Genomic DNA, 19642 nt, shown 5'->3' with positions numbered 1-19642 from the left:
TCTAGCATTTGTAGACTTAGAGAAAGCTTTGGACAATGTTGACTGGAATACTCTCTTTCAAATTCTAAAGGTGGCAGGGGTAAAATACAGGGAGCAAAAGGCTATTTACAATTTGTACAGAAAGCAGATGGCAGTCATAAGAGTCGAGGGGCATGAAAGGGAAGCAGTGGTTGGGAAAGGAGTGAGACAGGGTTGTAGCCTCTCCCCGATGTTATTCAATCTGTATATTGAGCAAGCAGTAAAGGAAACAAAAGAAAAATTTGGAGTAGGTATTAAAATTCATGGAGAAGAAGTAAAAACTTTGAGGTTCGCCGATGACATTGTAATTCTGTCAGAGACGGCAAAGGACGTGGAAGAGCAATTGAACGGAATGGACAGTGTCTTGAAAAGAGGATATAAGATGAACATCAACAAAAGCAAAACGAGGATAATGGAATGTAGTCAAATTAAATCGGGTGATGCTGAGGGAATTAGATTAGGAAATGAGACACTTAAAGTAGTAAAGGAGTTTTGCTATTTAGGAAGTAAAATAACTGATGATGGTCGAAGTAGAGAGGATATAAAATGTAGACTGGCAATGGCAAGGAAAGCTTTTCTGAAGAAGAGAAATTTGTTAACATTCAATATAGATTTATGTATCAGGAAGTCGTTTCTGAAAGTATTTGTTTGGAGTGTAGCCATGTATGGAAGTGAAACATGGACGATAAATAGTTTGGACAAGAAGAGAATAGAAGCTTTCGAAATGTGGTGCTACAGAAGAATGCTGAAGATTAGATGGGTAGATCACGTAACTAATGAGGAGGTATTGAATAGGATTGGGGAGAAGAGAAGTTTGTGGCACAACTTGACTAGAAGAAGGGATCGGTTGGTAGGACATGTTTTGAGGCATCAAGGGATCACAAATTTAGCATTGGAGGGCAGTGTGGAGGGTAACCGAGAGATGAGTATACTAAGCAGTTTCAGAGGGATGTAGGTTGCAGTAGGTACAGGGAGATGAAGCAGCTTGCACAGGATAGAGTAGCATGGAGAGCTGCATCAAACCAGTCTCAGGACTGAAGACAACAACAACAACAATGCTGTTATTATGGCGAACTAATTCAATAGAAGAGAAAATACAGCTTTATTCAATAGAAAACAATAAAATGCATTTTTTTCTGAGGACCATCTGAAAGGGGTATTATTCCATTTCTTTGTTTTTGCAAATAAAAAAAACTGTAATTTCTATATTAACTTACAGCAGATATCCATGCGGATCCACCAAAATTGCAGTTGTTTATAAACGACTTACTTGTATCAACAGCACACAACTGTCAACTGTGACTGTTTATTTTATATTTTCAACAACTTTTTTTTATGAGGCCTTACTGCTCAAAATGTGATATAAAATCATAGCCACACCCTTAAAGAGAAATTATTGCACTAATAGGACAAAGATTTGTATGGTTGGTCATGACAGGACAGCACAATTCAACACTTAGACAAATTCTGAGGTTTTGTGAAGCTTCTCTATTTTTCTCAGTACTCCCACCCATAAATACAGTGACATTATGTTAGCAAACAGCAATTTTTAACTAAATAAAGAATACACTATCAAAAGACAAAATTTTATTGAACATTACAGAATTGTACAGTACAAATATTCAGACTTTTCCTAATCTCTTATAAGGCTGCTCCCGGGTTCTTATTGTATTTAGACAAAGTTTTACATAAAACACAAATATTTAAAACATTAATCAGACACAACAATTTATCTGTAGCAAGATGCAGCCCACTTGAGATGCATTCCCAGTAATACCTTCCTTTCAGGATGCATCTTTTACATTTATAGGTGACACTGCTGCCCCTGAGCAGTCAGAAATTGAGCAGTTATAGCACTTTACATTTAATACTTTCGCAAATACAAAGCATTATCTGTTTTTGTAATAACTGCAGAATTTGGAACCTGCATACAACAGGTTGATGTTATTTGCAGTACTTTATTCAGACTCCACTCCACTAGCCTGTAAACAAATAAAACAAAGATTAAACTAATAGTATGGCCCCGTAAAGCTGTCTGTCTGCAACTAAGTTGTGTTAAATGAAAACAGCACTTTGTAAACAAGATGCAAATACGGAGTGAATACGAACTCCTCCAAGAATTTCAGAGTTTGTTCAGGGATATTTTCCAAGTATTCTGGTATAAGGGCTCTCTGGTCTCCAGTAAAATGAGGTCACCATTTATTAAGTTAATTCTTCCAGTTATCTTTGTTTCTATAAAAATATCTTCAGACCAGTGAAAAAGTTTGTAATATGCAATCAATGAAACAAGATGCTTAAGTACTGTGGTGTGGTCACTGTTGCTTTGGGAACAATTCAGCAAAGATTGTCACTGCTGCTTTTTCATTGCATTAAGTGAACCGTAAGGTGCATATTGACCAACCTTCATCAGTGAACCTGTCCATACTCTTATGTATCATTGTTAAGAGAAAACTAACATTGTTGGAAGAATAAACATGAGACATAACTATACAGTATTGAATGTAAATTTGAGGGTCAAGACTGAAAGGTGCACAGGTTCCTTATAACAAAATATTCAAAAAAATATCCCTGAGCAAACTCCAGAATTTTGTCTGTGGGTTTTGGGTTCAACCAGAAAGGGGTGTAAACAAACAAACAAACAAAAGAGTCACTGAAAGTAGGCCTTCAAGAACAGGATGACTCTCCTTGCATGACAAAAGCCAAATAAAAAAGACAATAGACACTAGTCAAGCACAAGAAATGTAACTGTGTAGTGACACATTGTTAGCTAAAATCACCAGAAAACATATGGTCTAAGTACATCTACCTTGCTTACATTTACAAGTACCCAACACATTTTGCGTAGTTCTTCAAGCAACCTAAGTGCAGTTAAACTTTGTAAGAGACAAAACAGGTATTAAAGAAGCAATTTTACATATGACAGTTAAAGAACACCATATCAATATGGGAACATAACAGCATCAATATCATGGGAACACATGAAATAATTCCCAGTTTTTATTATGTTAAATATTGTAGTCTAGAAGATGGTTACAGCTTCATTCTAGTAGAAGATGCGACATATTTGAGCAGTTATGTGCATGAAACATCCACAGTTTTAACTATAAATCAACATGCCACACAAGGAAATTTATATTCTATGTTATTTTAGATAAAGCATTTTGCCTTCGGCGGAATACCATGAACATTCAATAATTGTAAGACACTTTTGTATGTACTATTACGCAGTTATGTTTAGTCATATTACCAAACATTTAATACTGTCAAAGAAATGTCTGATGCCATCATGATATAGGCTTCAGTCAAAAGATAGTTACCACAGAATCATTTACTCTACAAAATTACAGCTTGAAGCAATAATTTTTCATTGTTGTTGTTTTTGTTGTTTTGTTTTGTTTTTTCAGTGGTCTTCAGTCTGAAGACTGATTTTATGCAGCTCTCCTGCTAGTCTATCCCACGCAAGCCTCTTCATCTCTACATAACTACTACAACTGACATCTATTTGGACCCACTTACTGTACTCATGCCTTGGTCTCCATCTATAATTTTTATGCCTCCACACCTACTTGCAAGACCAAAGTGGATAATTACGGAATCACAATTAAGAAGAATATATATTATGCACATACATTAATGTAATACAGTATGGTTTTAATACAACTGCGGCATTTTTAATGCCGATATGACATACATTTAAGTGTGACGACATAAATTGAACCATTTACACCACACATAAAAAAATACAAATATGTAAGTACTTACCATATAAACCATTCTGATACCTTAATTAACCACATTTGACACATCCACACAGCAAATTTTGTTCTCAGTAATAAGTGGTGTGTGAAAACATGCAAAACTCAAAACTAGTCAGCTAGTATAGAAACATCAGCTCTGACACTAAGCATTTAAAAAGTCTTTTCTTCAATACTTAAAAGAAGTGTCACTTTTAAGTAGAAAAAATTTTCTTAGTACATCACAATGTGTGTCCCACAATAGTTTTTCAACCAAAGTCATCATTTGCATACTTTAGAAAATATTGTAAGTTTTAAATTACTTGTATTATAAACAACTGATCTGAATCTGATTTTAGAAACTGGAGGGATGGGTCACTCCAACAGAGCATCATAAGACTCAGCTATTGGTCAAACCTTATTCCTTATATAACTGAAACCACCATCTACTTACCATACATAAAGCAAGGTTTGTACTTGTTACACATGACAAATGCTACAATTATCGCTTTCTGGGAGACAGCGACAGTAGAACCACCACTAACAATTAATGCATGACATGAACAGGAGTCAGTGAAGAAGATAAAATGTTATAAATTTTTGGGTATACCTCCTGCTAAAAATTTCACTGAAAAAGAAATTAATTTATTCCTTTTCTCTAATGATAAATATGTTTTCTTAGTGTTACTTGAATATGGAAAGACTTTGGATTCTTTTGTATATTTTACCTGCTTTTGTATATTTTATCTGCATTTGTAATATTATCTGTCATGTGAAGAACTGCTATGTAAATCATAGGCATGAAAGCACAAATTGAGAGTAACAGCTGCGAAGCGATATACAATGAGGGAGTGTCAGCCAATGTGTGTGCGGCAACATGGGAAGATGTGTATTACTGATCTGAGATGTAAAAATTAGCTGAAGCAGTGAATATTGTACAACTTTACAACAGACAATTAAGATTGCTATTGCAGTGTGTAATGAAAACTGCAGTGATCATTATGAACAGAAAGATCATACAGTTTGGGGATTACTAACTGGACTCTCTCTCCACTAGTACTGAGAATCCTTCCACGTTTATATATTAATAATAATTAATAATTATTTATATATTAATAGTTATTGCTATCGTGTGAGTGAAAACTGCTTTTAACAGTACACCGCACCGCAAGAGCCAAGGCTCCATAAAACTGTGTAATGAACAGTCAAGTTTTTGAAGTCTTAACTGTCACTGTGAGCATAATTACAATTATGGACCATGTGTAAGAGTGGTTTTACTGAATGTCAATTTGTGATTGACGCACTCATCTGAAAACATGACGAACAGTGATATTGCAGTTCAAAATTATCACAAACAGTGTATGAAGTTCTGAAATGATAATTAGGTGTGCCTTGTTGTTGTTGTGCTCTTCAATCCTGAGACTGGTTTGATGCAGCTCTCCATGCTACCCTACCCTGTGAAAGCTGCTTCATCTCCCAGTACCTACTGCAACCTACATCCTTCTGAATCTGCTTAGTGTATTCATCTCTTGGTCTCCCTCTACGATTTTTACCCTCCACGCTGCCCTCCAATACTAAATTGGTGATCCCTTGATGCCTCAGAACACATCCTACCAACCAATCCCTTCTTCTGGTTAAGTTGTGCCACAAACTTCTCTTCTCCCCAGTCCTATTCAACCCTTCCTCATTAGTTATGTGGTCTACCCATCTAATCTTCAGCATTCTTCTGTAGCACCACATTTCGAAAGCTTCTATTCTCTTTTTGTCTAAACTATTTATCGTCCATGTTTCACTTCCATACATGGCTACACTCCATACAAATACTTTCAGAAACGACTTCCTGACACTTAAATCTATACTCAATGTTAACAAATTTCTCATCTTCAGAAACGCTTTCCTTGCCATTGCCAGTCTACATTAATTCCCTCAGCATCACCCGACTTAATTCGACTACATTCCATTATCCTCGTTTTGCTTTTGTTGATGTTCATCTTATACCCTCCTTTCAAGACACTGTCCATTTCGTTCAACTGCTCTTCCAAGTCTTTTGCTGTCTCTGACAGAATTACAATGTCACTGGCGAACCTCAAAGTTTTAATTTCTTCTCCCTGGATTTTAATACCTACTCCTAATTTTTCTTTTGTTTCCTTTACTGCTTGCTCAATATACAGATTGAATAACATTGGGGAGAGGCTACAACCCTGTCTCACTCCCTTCCCAACCACTGCTTCCCTTTCATGTCCCTTGACTCTGCTTTCTGTACAAATTGTAAATAACCTTTCGCTCCCTGTATTTTACCCCCTGCCATCTTCAGAATTTGAAACAGAGTATACCACCCAACATTGTCAAAAGCTTTCTCTACGTCTACAAATGCTAGAAACGTAGGTTTGCCTTTCCTTAATCTTTCTTCTAAGATAAGTCGTAAGGTCAGTATTGCCTCACGTGTTCGAGTATTTCTACGGAATCCAAACTGATCTTCCCCGAGGTCGACAGCTACTAGTTTTTCCATTCGTCTCTAAAGAATTCGTGTTAGTATTTTACTGCTGTGGCTTATTAAACTAATTGTTCGGTAATTTTCACATCTTTCAACACCTGTTTTCTTTCGGATTGGAATTATTATATTCTTCTTGAAGTCTGATGGAATTTCGCCTGTCTCATACATCTTGTTCACCAGATGGTAGAGTTTTGTCAGGACTGGCTCTCCCGAGGGCGTCAGTAGTTCCAATGGAATGTTGTCTACTCCGGGGGCCTTGTTTCGACTCAGGTCTTTCAGTGCTCTGTCAAACTCTTCACGCAGTATCGTATCTCCCATTTCATCTTCATCTACATCCTCTTCCATTTCCATAATATTGTCCTCAAGAACATTGACCCTGTATAGGCCCTCTATATACTCACTCCACCTTTCTGCTTTCACTTCTTTGCTTAGAACTGGGTTTCGATCTGAGCTCTTGATGTTCATACAAGTGGTTCTCTTATCTCCAAAGCTCTCTTTAATTTTTCTGTAGGCAGTATCTATCTTACCCCTAGTGAGATAAGCCTCTACTTCCTTGCATTTGTCCTCTAGCCATCCCTGCTTAGCAATTTTGCACTTCCTGTCGATCTCATTTTTGAGTCGTCTGTATTCCTTTTTGCCTACTTCATTTAGTGCATTTTTATATTTTCTCCTTTCATCAATTAAATTCAATATTTCTTCTGTTACCCAAGGATTTCTACTAGCCCTCGTCTTTTTACATACTTGATCCTCTGCTGCCTTCACTACTTCATCCCTCAAAGCTACCCATCCCATTCATCTTCTACTGTATTTCTTTCCCCCATTCCTGTCAATTGTTCCCTTATGCTCTCCCTGAAACACTGTACAACCTCTGGTTCTTTCAGTTTATCCAGGTCCCATCTCCTTAAGTTCCCACCTTTTTGCTGTTTCTTCAGTTTTAATCTACAGGTCATAACCAATAGATTGCGGTCAGAGTCCACATCTGCCACTGGAAATGTCTTACAATTTAAAATCTGGTTCCTAAATCGCTGTATTACCATTATATGATCTATCTGATACCTATTAGTATCTCCATGGTTCTTCCATGTACACAACCTTCTTTCACGATTCTTAAACCAAGTGTTAGCTATGATTAAGTTGCGCTCTGTGCAAAATTCTCCTTTCATCAATTAAATTCAATATTTCTTCTGTTACCCAAGGATTTCTACTAGCCCTCGTCTTTTTACATACTTGATCCTCTGCTGCCTTCACTACTTCATCCCTCAAAGCTACCCATCCCATTCATCTTCTACTGTATTTCTTTCCCCCATTCCTGTCAATTGTTCCCTTATGCTCTCCCTGAAACACTGTACAACCTCTGGTTCTTTCAGTTTATCCAGGTCCCATCTCCTTAAGTTCCCACCTTTTTGCTGTTTCTTCAGTTTTAATCTACAGGTCATAACCAATAGATTGCGGTCAGAGTCCACATCTGCCACTGGAAATGTCTTACAATTTAAAATCTGGTTCCTAAATCGCTGTATTACCATTATATGATCTATCCGATACCTATTAGTATCTCCATGGTTCTTCCATGTACACAACCTTCTTTCACGATTCTTAAACCAAGTGTTAGCTATGATTAAGTTGCGCTCTGTGCAAAATTCTACCAGGCGGCTTCCTCTTTCATTTTTGTCCCCCAATCCATATTCACCTACTACGTTTCCTTCTCTGCCTTTTCCTACTACCGAATACCAGTCACCCATGACAATTAAATTTTTGTTACCCTTCACTATCTGAATAATTTCTTTTATTTCATCATACATTTCTTCAATTTCTTCATCATCTGCAGAGCTAGTTGGCATATAAACTCGTACTACTGTAGTAGGTGTGGGCTTCGTATCTATCTTGGCCACAATAATGCGTTCACCATGCTGTTTGTAGCAGCTTACCCACATTCCTATTTTTCTATTCATTACTACACCTACTCCTGCATTACCCCTATTTGATTTTGTGTTTATAACCCTGTAGTCACCTGACCAGAAGTCTTGTTCCTCCTGCCACCGAACTTCACTGATTCCCACTACATCTAACTTTAACCAATCCATTTCCCTTTTTAAATTTTCTAACCTACCTGCCCGATTAAGGGATCTGACATTCCACACTCCGATCCGTAGATTGCCAGTTTTCTTTCTCCTGATAATGACATCCTCTTGAGTAGTCCCCACCCGGAGATCCGAATGGGGGACTATTTTACATTTTACCTCCGGAATGTTTTACCCAAGAGGACGCCATCATCATTTAATCATACACTAAAGCTGCATGCCCTCGGGAATAATTACAGCCATAGTTTCCCCTTGCTTTCAGCCGTTCGCAGTACCAGCACAGCAAGGCCGTTTTGGTTATTGTTACAAGGCCACATCAGTCAATCATCCACACTGTTGCCCTTGCAACTACTGAAAAGGCTGCTGCCCCTCTTCAGGAACCACACGTTTGTCTGGCCTCTCAACAGATACCCCTCCATTGTGGTTGCACCTATGGTACGGCTATCAGTATCGCTGAGGCACGCAAGCCTCCCCACCAACGGCAAGGTCCATGGTTTATGGGGGGACGAGTGCCTAACAAGTAATAAATGTGGCATGCTAAACCTATGCATTATCATCAACAATTACATCTATTCAGCCAGTGGCCTGTTAAACGCCACTGCAGATGACTTTGCAGCCAACCAAGAAGAGACTTCACTAGCATACTACGCTGTAGAAATATGACAAATGGAGTTGCTGCAATAACTTCGTTCGTAACATCACAAGCCACCGCTGTCATCTCAACATGCTGCAACACCTTTCCAACAACAAATAGGTAAGTGCTCTTCCAAGCTCAAAACTAACAAAATTCCACAGTTCAGACTGCAAATCATTTGTTTCATTATAAAACTATTGTTTTTCATTGCCATTTCTTAACTTTTGCTATCTAAACAAAAATGCTTGAAGTGAACAATTAACATTCAATGTAGCTTTTTTGACCCATTGTTAGTCATAAGTGTTTTTCTTTTACTTAAACTAACTCTTTCTCTTAAATAAATGCTGCTGCAATTGCATGTGTTTTGTGTGCCTTTTGGAGTGGAGTGTTACAAATGTGTGTGCACCATGATCATCAAAGTGAGTTGGCATACCTCAACATGTGTAAATTGCGGTGTCCGCCATTAGGTTCTGGGTGTCGACCAACAGAAGTAAAGCGGCCTGTTCACTATTGGTTTAAGCATCACAGCAAGGGCAAACTGAATGTGATAGTTGCCAAAAAATGCTGCATGTTATGTTTACATCATACTTAGATTCATGTTACCACACTTTCACAAGTAATAACTTGGTAGTTGTTGATTAAAGAGATACGTGAACAATGTGTAGTCTAATACTACCATGTTTATGGGATTAGTAAGAGAACTGTGTGTGTTTTACATAATCTAGTGACTAGATGGAATCACATTCTCTGCATCCACACAATTCAAGAGTAAATCGAGTTGTTCTGGGGTGAAATAATCGGACATCAATTCAGTTAGGTTATTTTGGACAAATTGTATAAATACATGGTCTATAATTTCACAAAGTACACCAAGATGCCTTTTCTCCACAATATGCAGAAAATTGCAAAGGTTTGTCGACAATTTGAAAATATTTTGGAATTGTTCAAAAGAATTTGAAACAATGTGCTGAGCACTGAACTTTGAGGAAGACACTTTCAACAGCTCTTTTTAACTGGTACAAGTATAGAGTAATTGCAGCAAATCAGTGTAACATACTAATGCAGGGCAGTGTTCCTTGAAAATTAAAGAACATCTTACATCTAACGAAGTAGAACTTTTAACCGGTAACTGTTAGGATGATGTTTATCAACAATGAATTCAGGAATGGCTGACAAAACAAATTTCAACTTAAATAATTTGCTGAGACATGTTTACTAAAACTTTTTGCTACTAGTACCAAATACTTTCAACTGGTTACTTCATTCCATTACTGATGATATAGTCTGTATGTCCTATCTGACACTGTGTCGAGAAGTTTGGGGCTTCTCAACCTGGAGGAGCTACATAAACATTTAGGGAGTTACATAATGATTTCGAAAAAATTGGGTGCAAAGATTTAGTAAAATTTCGTGACTTCTTGTGTTAGCTGTGTTGAGAAGCTGCTCATTTTCTGACAAGCTTTGCCTGTTTAGAAGTTCAGTGCGCAATATGCAGTATTCTACACAACAAAGCCCAGCATTTTTAATGTCCTTAAGTATTCAAAGTCAGAAATAAGTGAGTGAATCATGTTGAGTTACGGGCTACCATTGTTTCAGAAAATGATAATAAGAATATCTGTCAAAGACCAAGCCAATAGGTAACCTTGAAACTATAGATCCTGCAGCACAGTGATCATCCAGCTGCAACAGGTACGTGCAGACAAAATTACAGACATTGTGCCTTGACAGGCAAAAAAGAAAATACAATTACACATTTCCCCAACATGGATTTACTTTTACTTCCACAAACAGTGAAGAGACAGATGTTCGCCCGATTTATGAGTGCTTAGAGAGTGAAAGCCTGAAACCTGCAAAATTAAAATTGCATTTACATACAAAACATGCTCCCCAACCCAAAAAATGTGCAAAGTGTTTTAAACAGCCACTGGAATTTATGAAGATCCAAAATGAGTCTATTGAGTCCCGTAGATCCATAGATAAATTTAAAAAAATCTGCTATTAAATGATACAGTAGGTAGACATATTTTGGAAATTTGCAGTGACCAGTGTGACCAAGTTACTTTAAGAATTAAAAGAACAGGTTTTGTAATGCTGAGAGTATGCATGAAGATATTCTCTTTTGTTGTGTCAACAGTGTACTTTATGCGTGACAAGATTATTTGAAAGAGAGAATATTTTGCAATGGAATAAATGTGTTGGATTATGAACCAATAGTTCAGTAGCAATTAGAGGAGGAATAGCAACATTTCATCTTAAATTTGCACACATTTATTCATTTTGTGAGTAATCGAGAAGCTTCAGTGGCTAAGGAAATTTCTGCAGATTTGAATGCGCTTCCAAAATGCAATTAATGTTATTAGTCTGATTAAGAGTTGTGAACTTCATAGCTGTCCCTTCACAAATCTGCGTTATAAAAAGGAATCAAATTTCAGCAGACATTTAATGCGTACTGACAATGGTTGTCACGGGAATGAGGTGCCAAGCAGCTCTGAAGAGTTAAAAAACGAAGCTACGTTATTTTTATTCCAAAATAATTCTAAATATGCTGATTTCTATACAATGAAAACTTGCTGTAACAATTATGTATACTATAATATGTTGCTGTAGAGATAAGAACATGATCTTTACACTGAAATGTAAGATTCGGGTTTTTATGAAGGAACTGAACAATTTGGAAGCATAATGTGGAAAGTAATTCACATGAAATGTTTCATTTGCTGACAGCTTTATTGATCATAAATTGGATTACAAAACTTTCTGGCAAATTAAAACTGTGTGCCAGACCTTATTGGTTTATCTACTTTATAGATTTACTTCAGCAAGTACTTCATCACATACCTTCCAAACTTCACATAAGATCTCCTTTTGAACTTATGGGACTAGCCCCCTGGAAGAAGGGTCTCAGGTTTGAGTCCCAGTCCAGCACACAGTTTTAATCTGCCAATTCAGAGTGATAATTCATTCTGGAAACTATCACCCAGGCTGTCACTACACCATGTCTCCACAATATCTTTTCTTTCAGGAGTATTAGTCCCACAAGTTTCGCAAGAGCAATGCTGCGAAGTTTGGAAGGTAAAAGATGAGGCACTAGTGGAAATAAAAGCGTGAGGACAGGTCATGAACTATGCTTGGGTAGCTCAGTCAGTAGAGCACTTGCCTATGAAATGCAAAGGTGGCAGGTTTGAGTCCCGAGCCACCACACTATGTGAACTGTCCCGGGAGCTCTATGTGAAATGCAAAAATATTTTGTTGATGTCCACCTGTATTGGAAGACACAAACATCACAATAAAGTAAGAGGAATCAGTGCTTGTACAGAAAGCTGTAAGTGCTTGTTTTTCCTGCACTCTGTTCAATAGTGGAATGATAGAGAAATAGTGTGATAATGGATTAATGAAATTTAAGAGTGAATGGCAGAGAAGTCATGTACACGTAGCTGTAGATCAGTGCACACACTGCTGCAGAGCAGTAGTCTGATTATGATTGGGTTAATAGTACCATAATTGATCATTGATACGGTTAGAAATTAATGTCAGCTTTTTTTTTTTTTTTTTTTTTTTTTTACCATGAGGGTACAGTAATCTGTTAGACTGGATTAAAAATACTTTTGTCTTAGGAGTGGGTCATGTGAAATATCTCTTCCTAAAATCTCAGGAAGAACATGGACACTTGTCCTGGACACAGAAATCACGAACTTAATTTTCAAGAAAAGAAACATTAATAGTTTCTGGTTTGACGTGTAGACAACATTTCTGGTACTGCCAGATTTAACAATCACAGTTGTCCTGCCATATGCTACCACTTATTTGTATGAATAATTATTTTCAACAATGGTGGCCATAACAGTCAATACATCACTCAAATCTTGAGAACATGGATAGTGCCACAGCCCCAGCAGTAAAAGACTGCTGTCCTCTGAGATATTGTGTCAAAATAAGCAGTCACATCCATCACATTACATCTTTTATTCTATTCCACTGTATGTGATTAACTAATAGTGTATTTTTTAAATTATGTTACCAACTTTTTGTTTGTTTCCATTTTAATCATAGTGCTTTAGATATTTATGTAGTTCAAGTGTTCCTAGGATTTTATCTGACACTTATCACTTTGTAGCACCTCATTTTGTCCCTGCAAATGTAAGTGTACAGTGGATTTTAAACATACTGGGTAACTAGTATTTGTCATTATAGTTACTCTTTGACATTAGAGATATAGACTGTTCCATGCCGCTCTTTACAGTAACTGTTAAGCGTTCCACACTTGTAAGCTATCTTGTATAAATGTATTTTACGTGGAAATAAATGTTGGATTCTATCAGATACCACATATTTAGTGACACCGATGATAACACAATAACATGATCGCGTCGGCTTCAGCGATCCACATGCATCATAACACTAACGTTCATTACGTCCACATCAGCCGCACTGCACTCATTCTCACACAAAAATTGACAATCCGCCAGTTACCACAGAGCCAGCTGCGAAATAGCACAATTAATAGGGTTACAATTAAACCCCCACTTTCTGGCAACACACTCCAGCAATCCAGTGGTGGTGTTTGCACAGTTTGAAAGCCAGTTTGTCCTTGCGCAGATATCAAGAGACGAAACAAAGTGCAGCTATGCAATCGCAACACGAACATGAGACTTAGCCGCTGAAGTACAAGATACCATTGCTGCAACGCCAAACACCAAACAGTACGCATCAATTAAAAACATGATAGTGATGCGCCTGTCGCAATTGGAAGCGAAGTGACTAGAGAGGACTGAGGAACTCAGCTATCAAATCCCATCACAATTTTTGTTTGCGCACACTGGCAAGCAACACAGTGAGCGACGACATGCTGTGCAATATTTGGTTGTCTTGATTAGCCTCAGACACTCAAAAAATTCTGACAGTGTGTGCGGGTAATTTAAGAGCACAAGTGCAAACAGCGGACAAGATCGTCAAGATGTATCCCGCAGCAAATGTGTCAACACTGACACCACTGCATGAGAATATGCTTGTACTCACAATTGGTGCAGCTTACCATGCACTTTCCACATTACAAACATTGAACAAATGTCAGCGACCACACCATCAGTCGTCAATAAGTTGTAACCTCTTGCCATCAGCACAAAATTTGTGCTGGTACCACAAGAAATTCAGCAATGATGTGCAGAAGTGTACACAACCATGCAAGTGGAAAATGAAGTGGAAAACGTAGCAACAACTATTCATACCCGTACTGCATGTTGACTTTTTGTCAGATACTACAACATGAAGGTATAATACCTAGTGGACACAGGAGCAGAAGTGTTCCTGTACCCAGTAACTTGTGTATCATGCCAGAACTGTGATTATTCTTGTCTGTTTGCCACTAAAAGCTCTAAGATTAAAACATAAGGTCAGGTCTCATTGTTGTTTAACCTTGAACTATGCCATGCATTTGAGTGGCACTTCACAGTAGCAGATGTATCACAGTCTATCATAGGAGCCAACTTCTTATCCTTTTATAATCTGATACCTGACCTCCAATGCAAGCAGCTTATCGATTCCACTACAAATCTGAATCAGTCCGATGACAGTACGTACGGTTCCAGGAGAAACGCCATACATATAATTACTAAAAGAATTTCCCGAAATCATTCAGCAGTCACCCACTCTTCTGCTGGTTAAAAACGCAATGGTGCATCACATTTTGACCGTGCCAAGCCGCCATCTCACGCTACACCTAGATGTTTGACATATGAGGAGTTGCGAGTGGTGAAGCAGGAATTCCACAGCATGCTGTCAATGGGCATTTGCAAAGTTTCAGTAGCAGCTGCGCAATCGCAATCCATATTGTACCTAAGAAGAACACATGATGTCCATGTGGCGATTACCGGCAGCTCAACACAACAAGCATCCCAGATCAGTACCCGGTGCCATATATAGAAGACTTCTCTGCCAACGTTCTTGGTAAGACTATATTTTCCACTACTGATCTAGTCCAGGCGTATTGCCATAGAAGGAATCCCCATGACAGTAATCACACCACCTTTCAGTCTGTTCGAGTTCACTAGGATGCCTTTTGGTCTAAGCAATGCTGCGCAGATGTTTCAATGTTTCATGGATGAGATCATAGGGACTTAGACATCTGTTATGTTTACGTAGATGTGGTTTCGGTGAGTTTGTGACAGAAGAAGAACATTTACATCATCTGGGTCAGATATTTAATCATTTTCGCACAGAACGCTTAGTAACTCATCCTTCAAAGTGTACTTTTGGAGTCAGGGAAGAGCAATTTCTGGGTTATACGGCAAATGTGCTTGGAATTTGACCACTGCACGAGAAAGTGGAAGCCATAAAGAAGTAACTTTGCCCATTATAATCAGAGAGCTACGCCGATTTTTAGGGATTATAAATTTTTAACAAAAATTTGTATACAATTATGCATCAATAACAGCACCCATGAATGAATTTATTAAGGGCACATCAAAGTCAAACAACAAATTGCCTGAGACTGCAGTCATTTGTGTGTGAGTTGTATTTGCGTGTGTGTGTGTGTGTGTGTGTGTGTGTGTGTGTGTGTGTGTGTGTGTCGCCTAACTTTGACGAAGGACTGGCCGAAAGCTATATCTGTGACAGTCTTTTTGCTGTGCCTATCTGCGACTCAGCAGCTCTGCTATATATTGAGTAGCAACTTCCCTACTCACAGAACTGTTACATTCCATCCTAGATTTTGCATTGTTTGATGAACTAGTATATTAGTTGATCATCTATGATGCTAGTACTAATTACATTTATAACAGCAAGTGAGGTCACTAATAACTATGCCTGGATGGAAGGGATCACTGACCAAAAAATCTGAGAACTTTATATAGCCAAGGAGTGTGTGGTTTTTCATTATTCAGTAGCGTACTAGGTGCAGGATCTGCGTATTAGGGATCTAAGATAGTATGGCACTGCAGTTGACCTCTGTGTTGATTCAAATGTACAAAGACTTTAACTGAAAGAACTGCAACTTAATTTCCACTTGATATTAGAATGCTAAAAGCTAACTAATAAACTGATACATTAAGCATGGATCTAAATGCACATTACACTCAATGTCATGAAAAGTTTGGCAACACTCTTGCGGATCATGCTCTTCTAGTTGATGTTAATATTTCTGCAGAAATATTTTTACCACATACATTGTACATTTCTAGTATGTTTTCATTCATATCTTTAACAGTGATGTTGACCAGTTAGGACATAAGAGACACAGATTACCAATTTTTTTAAGCACAAATATTTGTTTAAAGCAAACTGTTAAGTTTCATTGGCAAGGATTACCACATTACTTCCTTGAAATTTTTTTAGTTTCACTTTACTAATTCGCAACTGTAAACTATGAAAGATTGTAACAACAGTGCTTGCTACAGGTACTGAAAGGTTACCATGATAAGACATTTGATTACATCTGGTCAACATAACTGTAAACAATTATAACAGAAAAAAAGCCATGCTCTTCCGACTTGCATTAAGCAACACAAAAGTTCACCCTCTCCAATTTGCAGAAATGCTACTGGGTGTAGAAAAGAGCATAAATGATCTAAATGAAACGGCTAGTAGTGGTAATCTCTGGCCAATGGCAACCATTTGTAGTGGTGAGTATTATCTATGGCCTCTTCCAAACAATAGTTCTCTTGCACTGCAAAAGTAAAGGGCCTCCCAAAAATATTTCAAACTGGAAATATTGTACTTGCTAATACAGAGAGATGTGAGCTTATGTATTCCTCTCTATCCTACATATAATATTCTACAATGATTATATGAAAATGATAATGATGTGCCCCACCTTCAGGGTAAGTCATGAAGTCATCAAGAACTTTACAGCTACTTTCTTTTCTGCAACGACCAGATGTAACCCAATATTCTTGATGGCTCTCTCTGGAGAAAATAAAACAATTAATGAGACAATGATTCCACCAATCAATGACTAGATGTTTCAAATTTGTATGCTCCAAACTGTTATGAGAAGATGTAATCAGGATATAATGAAGCATTCATTTCTGTTATGTGATGGAGGTCAGGTGATACTGTCCATCCATGTATTTGCTGTACGTTTGGTTTTGACAAATATACCGAGGCAAAGCTACTGAACTGAAACCAGTCATTTCAAGTATAGTTCTTCAGCAATGTCTTTGTTTTTCTCACTATCAGATGGTTTGTGAACAATTACCTTACTGTAAGTGCCTTTTAAAATTCTATGTTTTAAATGAAGTGTGAAAACTACAGTGGTACATAATATAGCTATTTTTAAAATGTGTTTTGAATGAATGAAAGATAAGTGGCGGAATATGAGTTAGTGAAAAGTAACTGAACCACCATTGTTTTGCTGATCACATACTATTAACCTTTAGTGCATATAATCTCCCAAAATTAATCAAAGAATTTAACAGAGCAAATATCCAAGTATATCCGAAAGTTAGTCATTACAAGAGTTATATAACGTACAATCAAGACAGTAAAAATAGGCACAAATAAGCAATGAAGTAAAAGAAGCAGTTTATGAATTTCTACATTTAGAGCAGTTTGAAACAAGTGGATGGACTGCAAAAGGAATAAACAGAAGAGTAAAAATGCCCTGGAATGCCTTGAGTAAACTAAATATCGATTTGTAAACTAAACTTTCAACATGCCTGAAAATGATAGTTTATGATCATCAGTATGTATTAGTAAGACTATGTTTTTGGCTGTACTATTTAATGATGCTCATAAATATTTGATGGTTGCATGTTATAATAATTTTATTGTGGACTGTGTGGACTGTACAATGATGAGCCTTTGAGAAACGTACCACTTATCTCCAAAGTAATTAGAACCAGTAGCTATGAAAAGAATTATTTCAGATTCATTTGTTAACAGCTAGAAATGCAAATAAAAGTGAAAAAAAACCTTGTAGTTTGAAAACGATTTCAGAGAAGGTATAGCAGGACAGGTTGCCTGCAATAACTAAGAAACAATTTTTTTTATGTTCTGAGATTCAAGATTACAATTACAAGTGTAAAATGAAGTCAAGTGGTGACAAAGTGTGACACTGAGTGTAAAGACTATACAGAAAAAGAATACGTGAAAGCAGTTAAGCAGCTACTGATCAGTGTTCTGTCATTTTACTGACAAGGGGAGGACACGACATTCAGATCACAGATTTACTTCAAACTTTGTTCACCTTTAGTACGCCATTAAAACAATATAATGTTCGTGTAGTAAGGTGCACTACTCTGGCAATTCCGAGAAAATCACAAGAGAAGCTTTACACATCTATTATGTATCTGTACATATGTGCTTGATGTTAAGAGTTCCTGCTGGTCAGTGTTTGCGATCTGCCAAGATGAATGTGTATGAGTCGAAGGTTCAACTCCCACTCAAACTTAATATTTTTTTCCATCACTGGTTGTATTATTTAATTCATATGACATTCGAGAGGTAAAATAATTAAAAAAAAACACATGTATCTGCATGAAGTTTTAATGAATTTCATGTTATTTGACTATCACTACTTTTAATTAAATTTAATTATTACAACAAACATATTTACAACTATCAACAACCAAATGAAGAAATGTATACAGTTTTCCTGAAAATGTATATCTGTCATGATGTGCAAAATCCCTTATACACGCAATCTGATAACATACCCAGAACTACTTTGCATCTCAACACTTCAAGCTGCAGGCATAGAAGTAGGCCACATTTGGCAGTTAACCTGCGAAGCAGCGAGACGTAGCTAATGAAGCATGAACGAATATTGTAAGTGCTAATTTTTTTTACCATCACAAAATTTACACTTGTACTACAAAAGTGAAGTTTTGAGCAGAAGTCGAACCGTCACCTCATGCACGTTTGTCTTACGAAGTTCGAACGCTGACCACTTGGCCACCACGAACTTTAACATCTAGCACCTGCGCACAGATACATCAGCTACATAATAGACACCTAAAGCTTCTCTTACTATTTTCTCGCAATTGCCAGGATAGTGCAACTTACTACTTGTGCATTACGTTGTTTTGATGACCTACTAAACGTGTACAAAGTTTGAAGTAAATCTGTGATCCCAACATTGTGGATTTCTCTTGTGAGACAATATAGCGCTAAAGGTATTCATTGTAAGAAATTCATGAATGTAGCATACCACATCTTTCTCAAGTTAAGTGCAGCTACTTTTGGGACATTTTAATACAGCTATGAGGTACGCAAACAAATACATAATAGTTACATAGCATCTATAAATTACACAGTTCTCACATATAGAAGAAGAGTAAGGTATGAAACTTTCACTAAATAATGACAAGAACAGCAAATAAGTTCACAGACTGAAATAAGGAACAAACAGTTACACAAAACAAAGCAAGAGCAAAATAGTTTTCAAAATATGGAGTTTTTACAGCCAGAGAACGAGGCAAAAAGATATGGATGAAAAGGGATTGTCTCTTACCTTTTTGTCATCTCAACTATCTCACCTGTATCTTCACATTTTCATTCTCTCTTCTTAACATCTCCCAAACAGATTTTGCTTTCATTTGTTTATTTAGCCATTCCTTTTTTCTTTGTTCTTTAGCCATTCCCTTTTTTTTGCATCTACTCTCCCCTCCTGTCTATCTCCATTTATTCAGTTATACCACACATCTTTATTAGGCTTGATTTTTCAATTTATCCTCCCTTTACTAGTGAA

General features: G+C 37.2%; 1 protein-coding gene across 9 annotated transcripts in view; it reads right to left on the bottom strand.

The window, feature by feature from the left end:
- Nucleotides 1-1590: 1590 nt before the first annotated feature.
- The window catches only part of LOC126273088 (aldehyde dehydrogenase, dimeric NADP-preferring), a 308800-nt gene continuing 290748 nt past the window's right edge, over nt 1591-19642 (bottom strand). For 5 of the 9 annotated variants that reach the window (XM_049976506.1, XM_049976505.1, XM_049976513.1 and 2 more), the window contains exons 12-13: nt 16766-16857; nt 1591-2000 (exon numbers count right to left, since the gene is read on the bottom strand). In XM_049976506.1, the coding sequence (XP_049832463.1) occupies nt 16804-16857 (54 nt within the window). In that variant the 3' untranslated portion in view covers nt 1591-2000; nt 16766-16803. The remainder of the gene's footprint in view (nt 2001-16765; nt 16858-19642) is intronic. The other 4 variants (XM_049976507.1, XM_049976508.1, XM_049976511.1 and 1 more) reach the window with 1 other exon arrangement.

The sequence above is a fragment of the Schistocerca gregaria genome, chromosome 5 (genome assembly GCF_023897955.1).
Source record: "Schistocerca gregaria isolate iqSchGreg1 chromosome 5, iqSchGreg1.2, whole genome shotgun sequence".
Taxonomy (NCBI): domain Eukaryota; kingdom Metazoa; phylum Arthropoda; class Insecta; order Orthoptera; family Acrididae; genus Schistocerca; species Schistocerca gregaria.
This window is presented reverse-complemented; position numbering and strand designations above follow the sequence as displayed.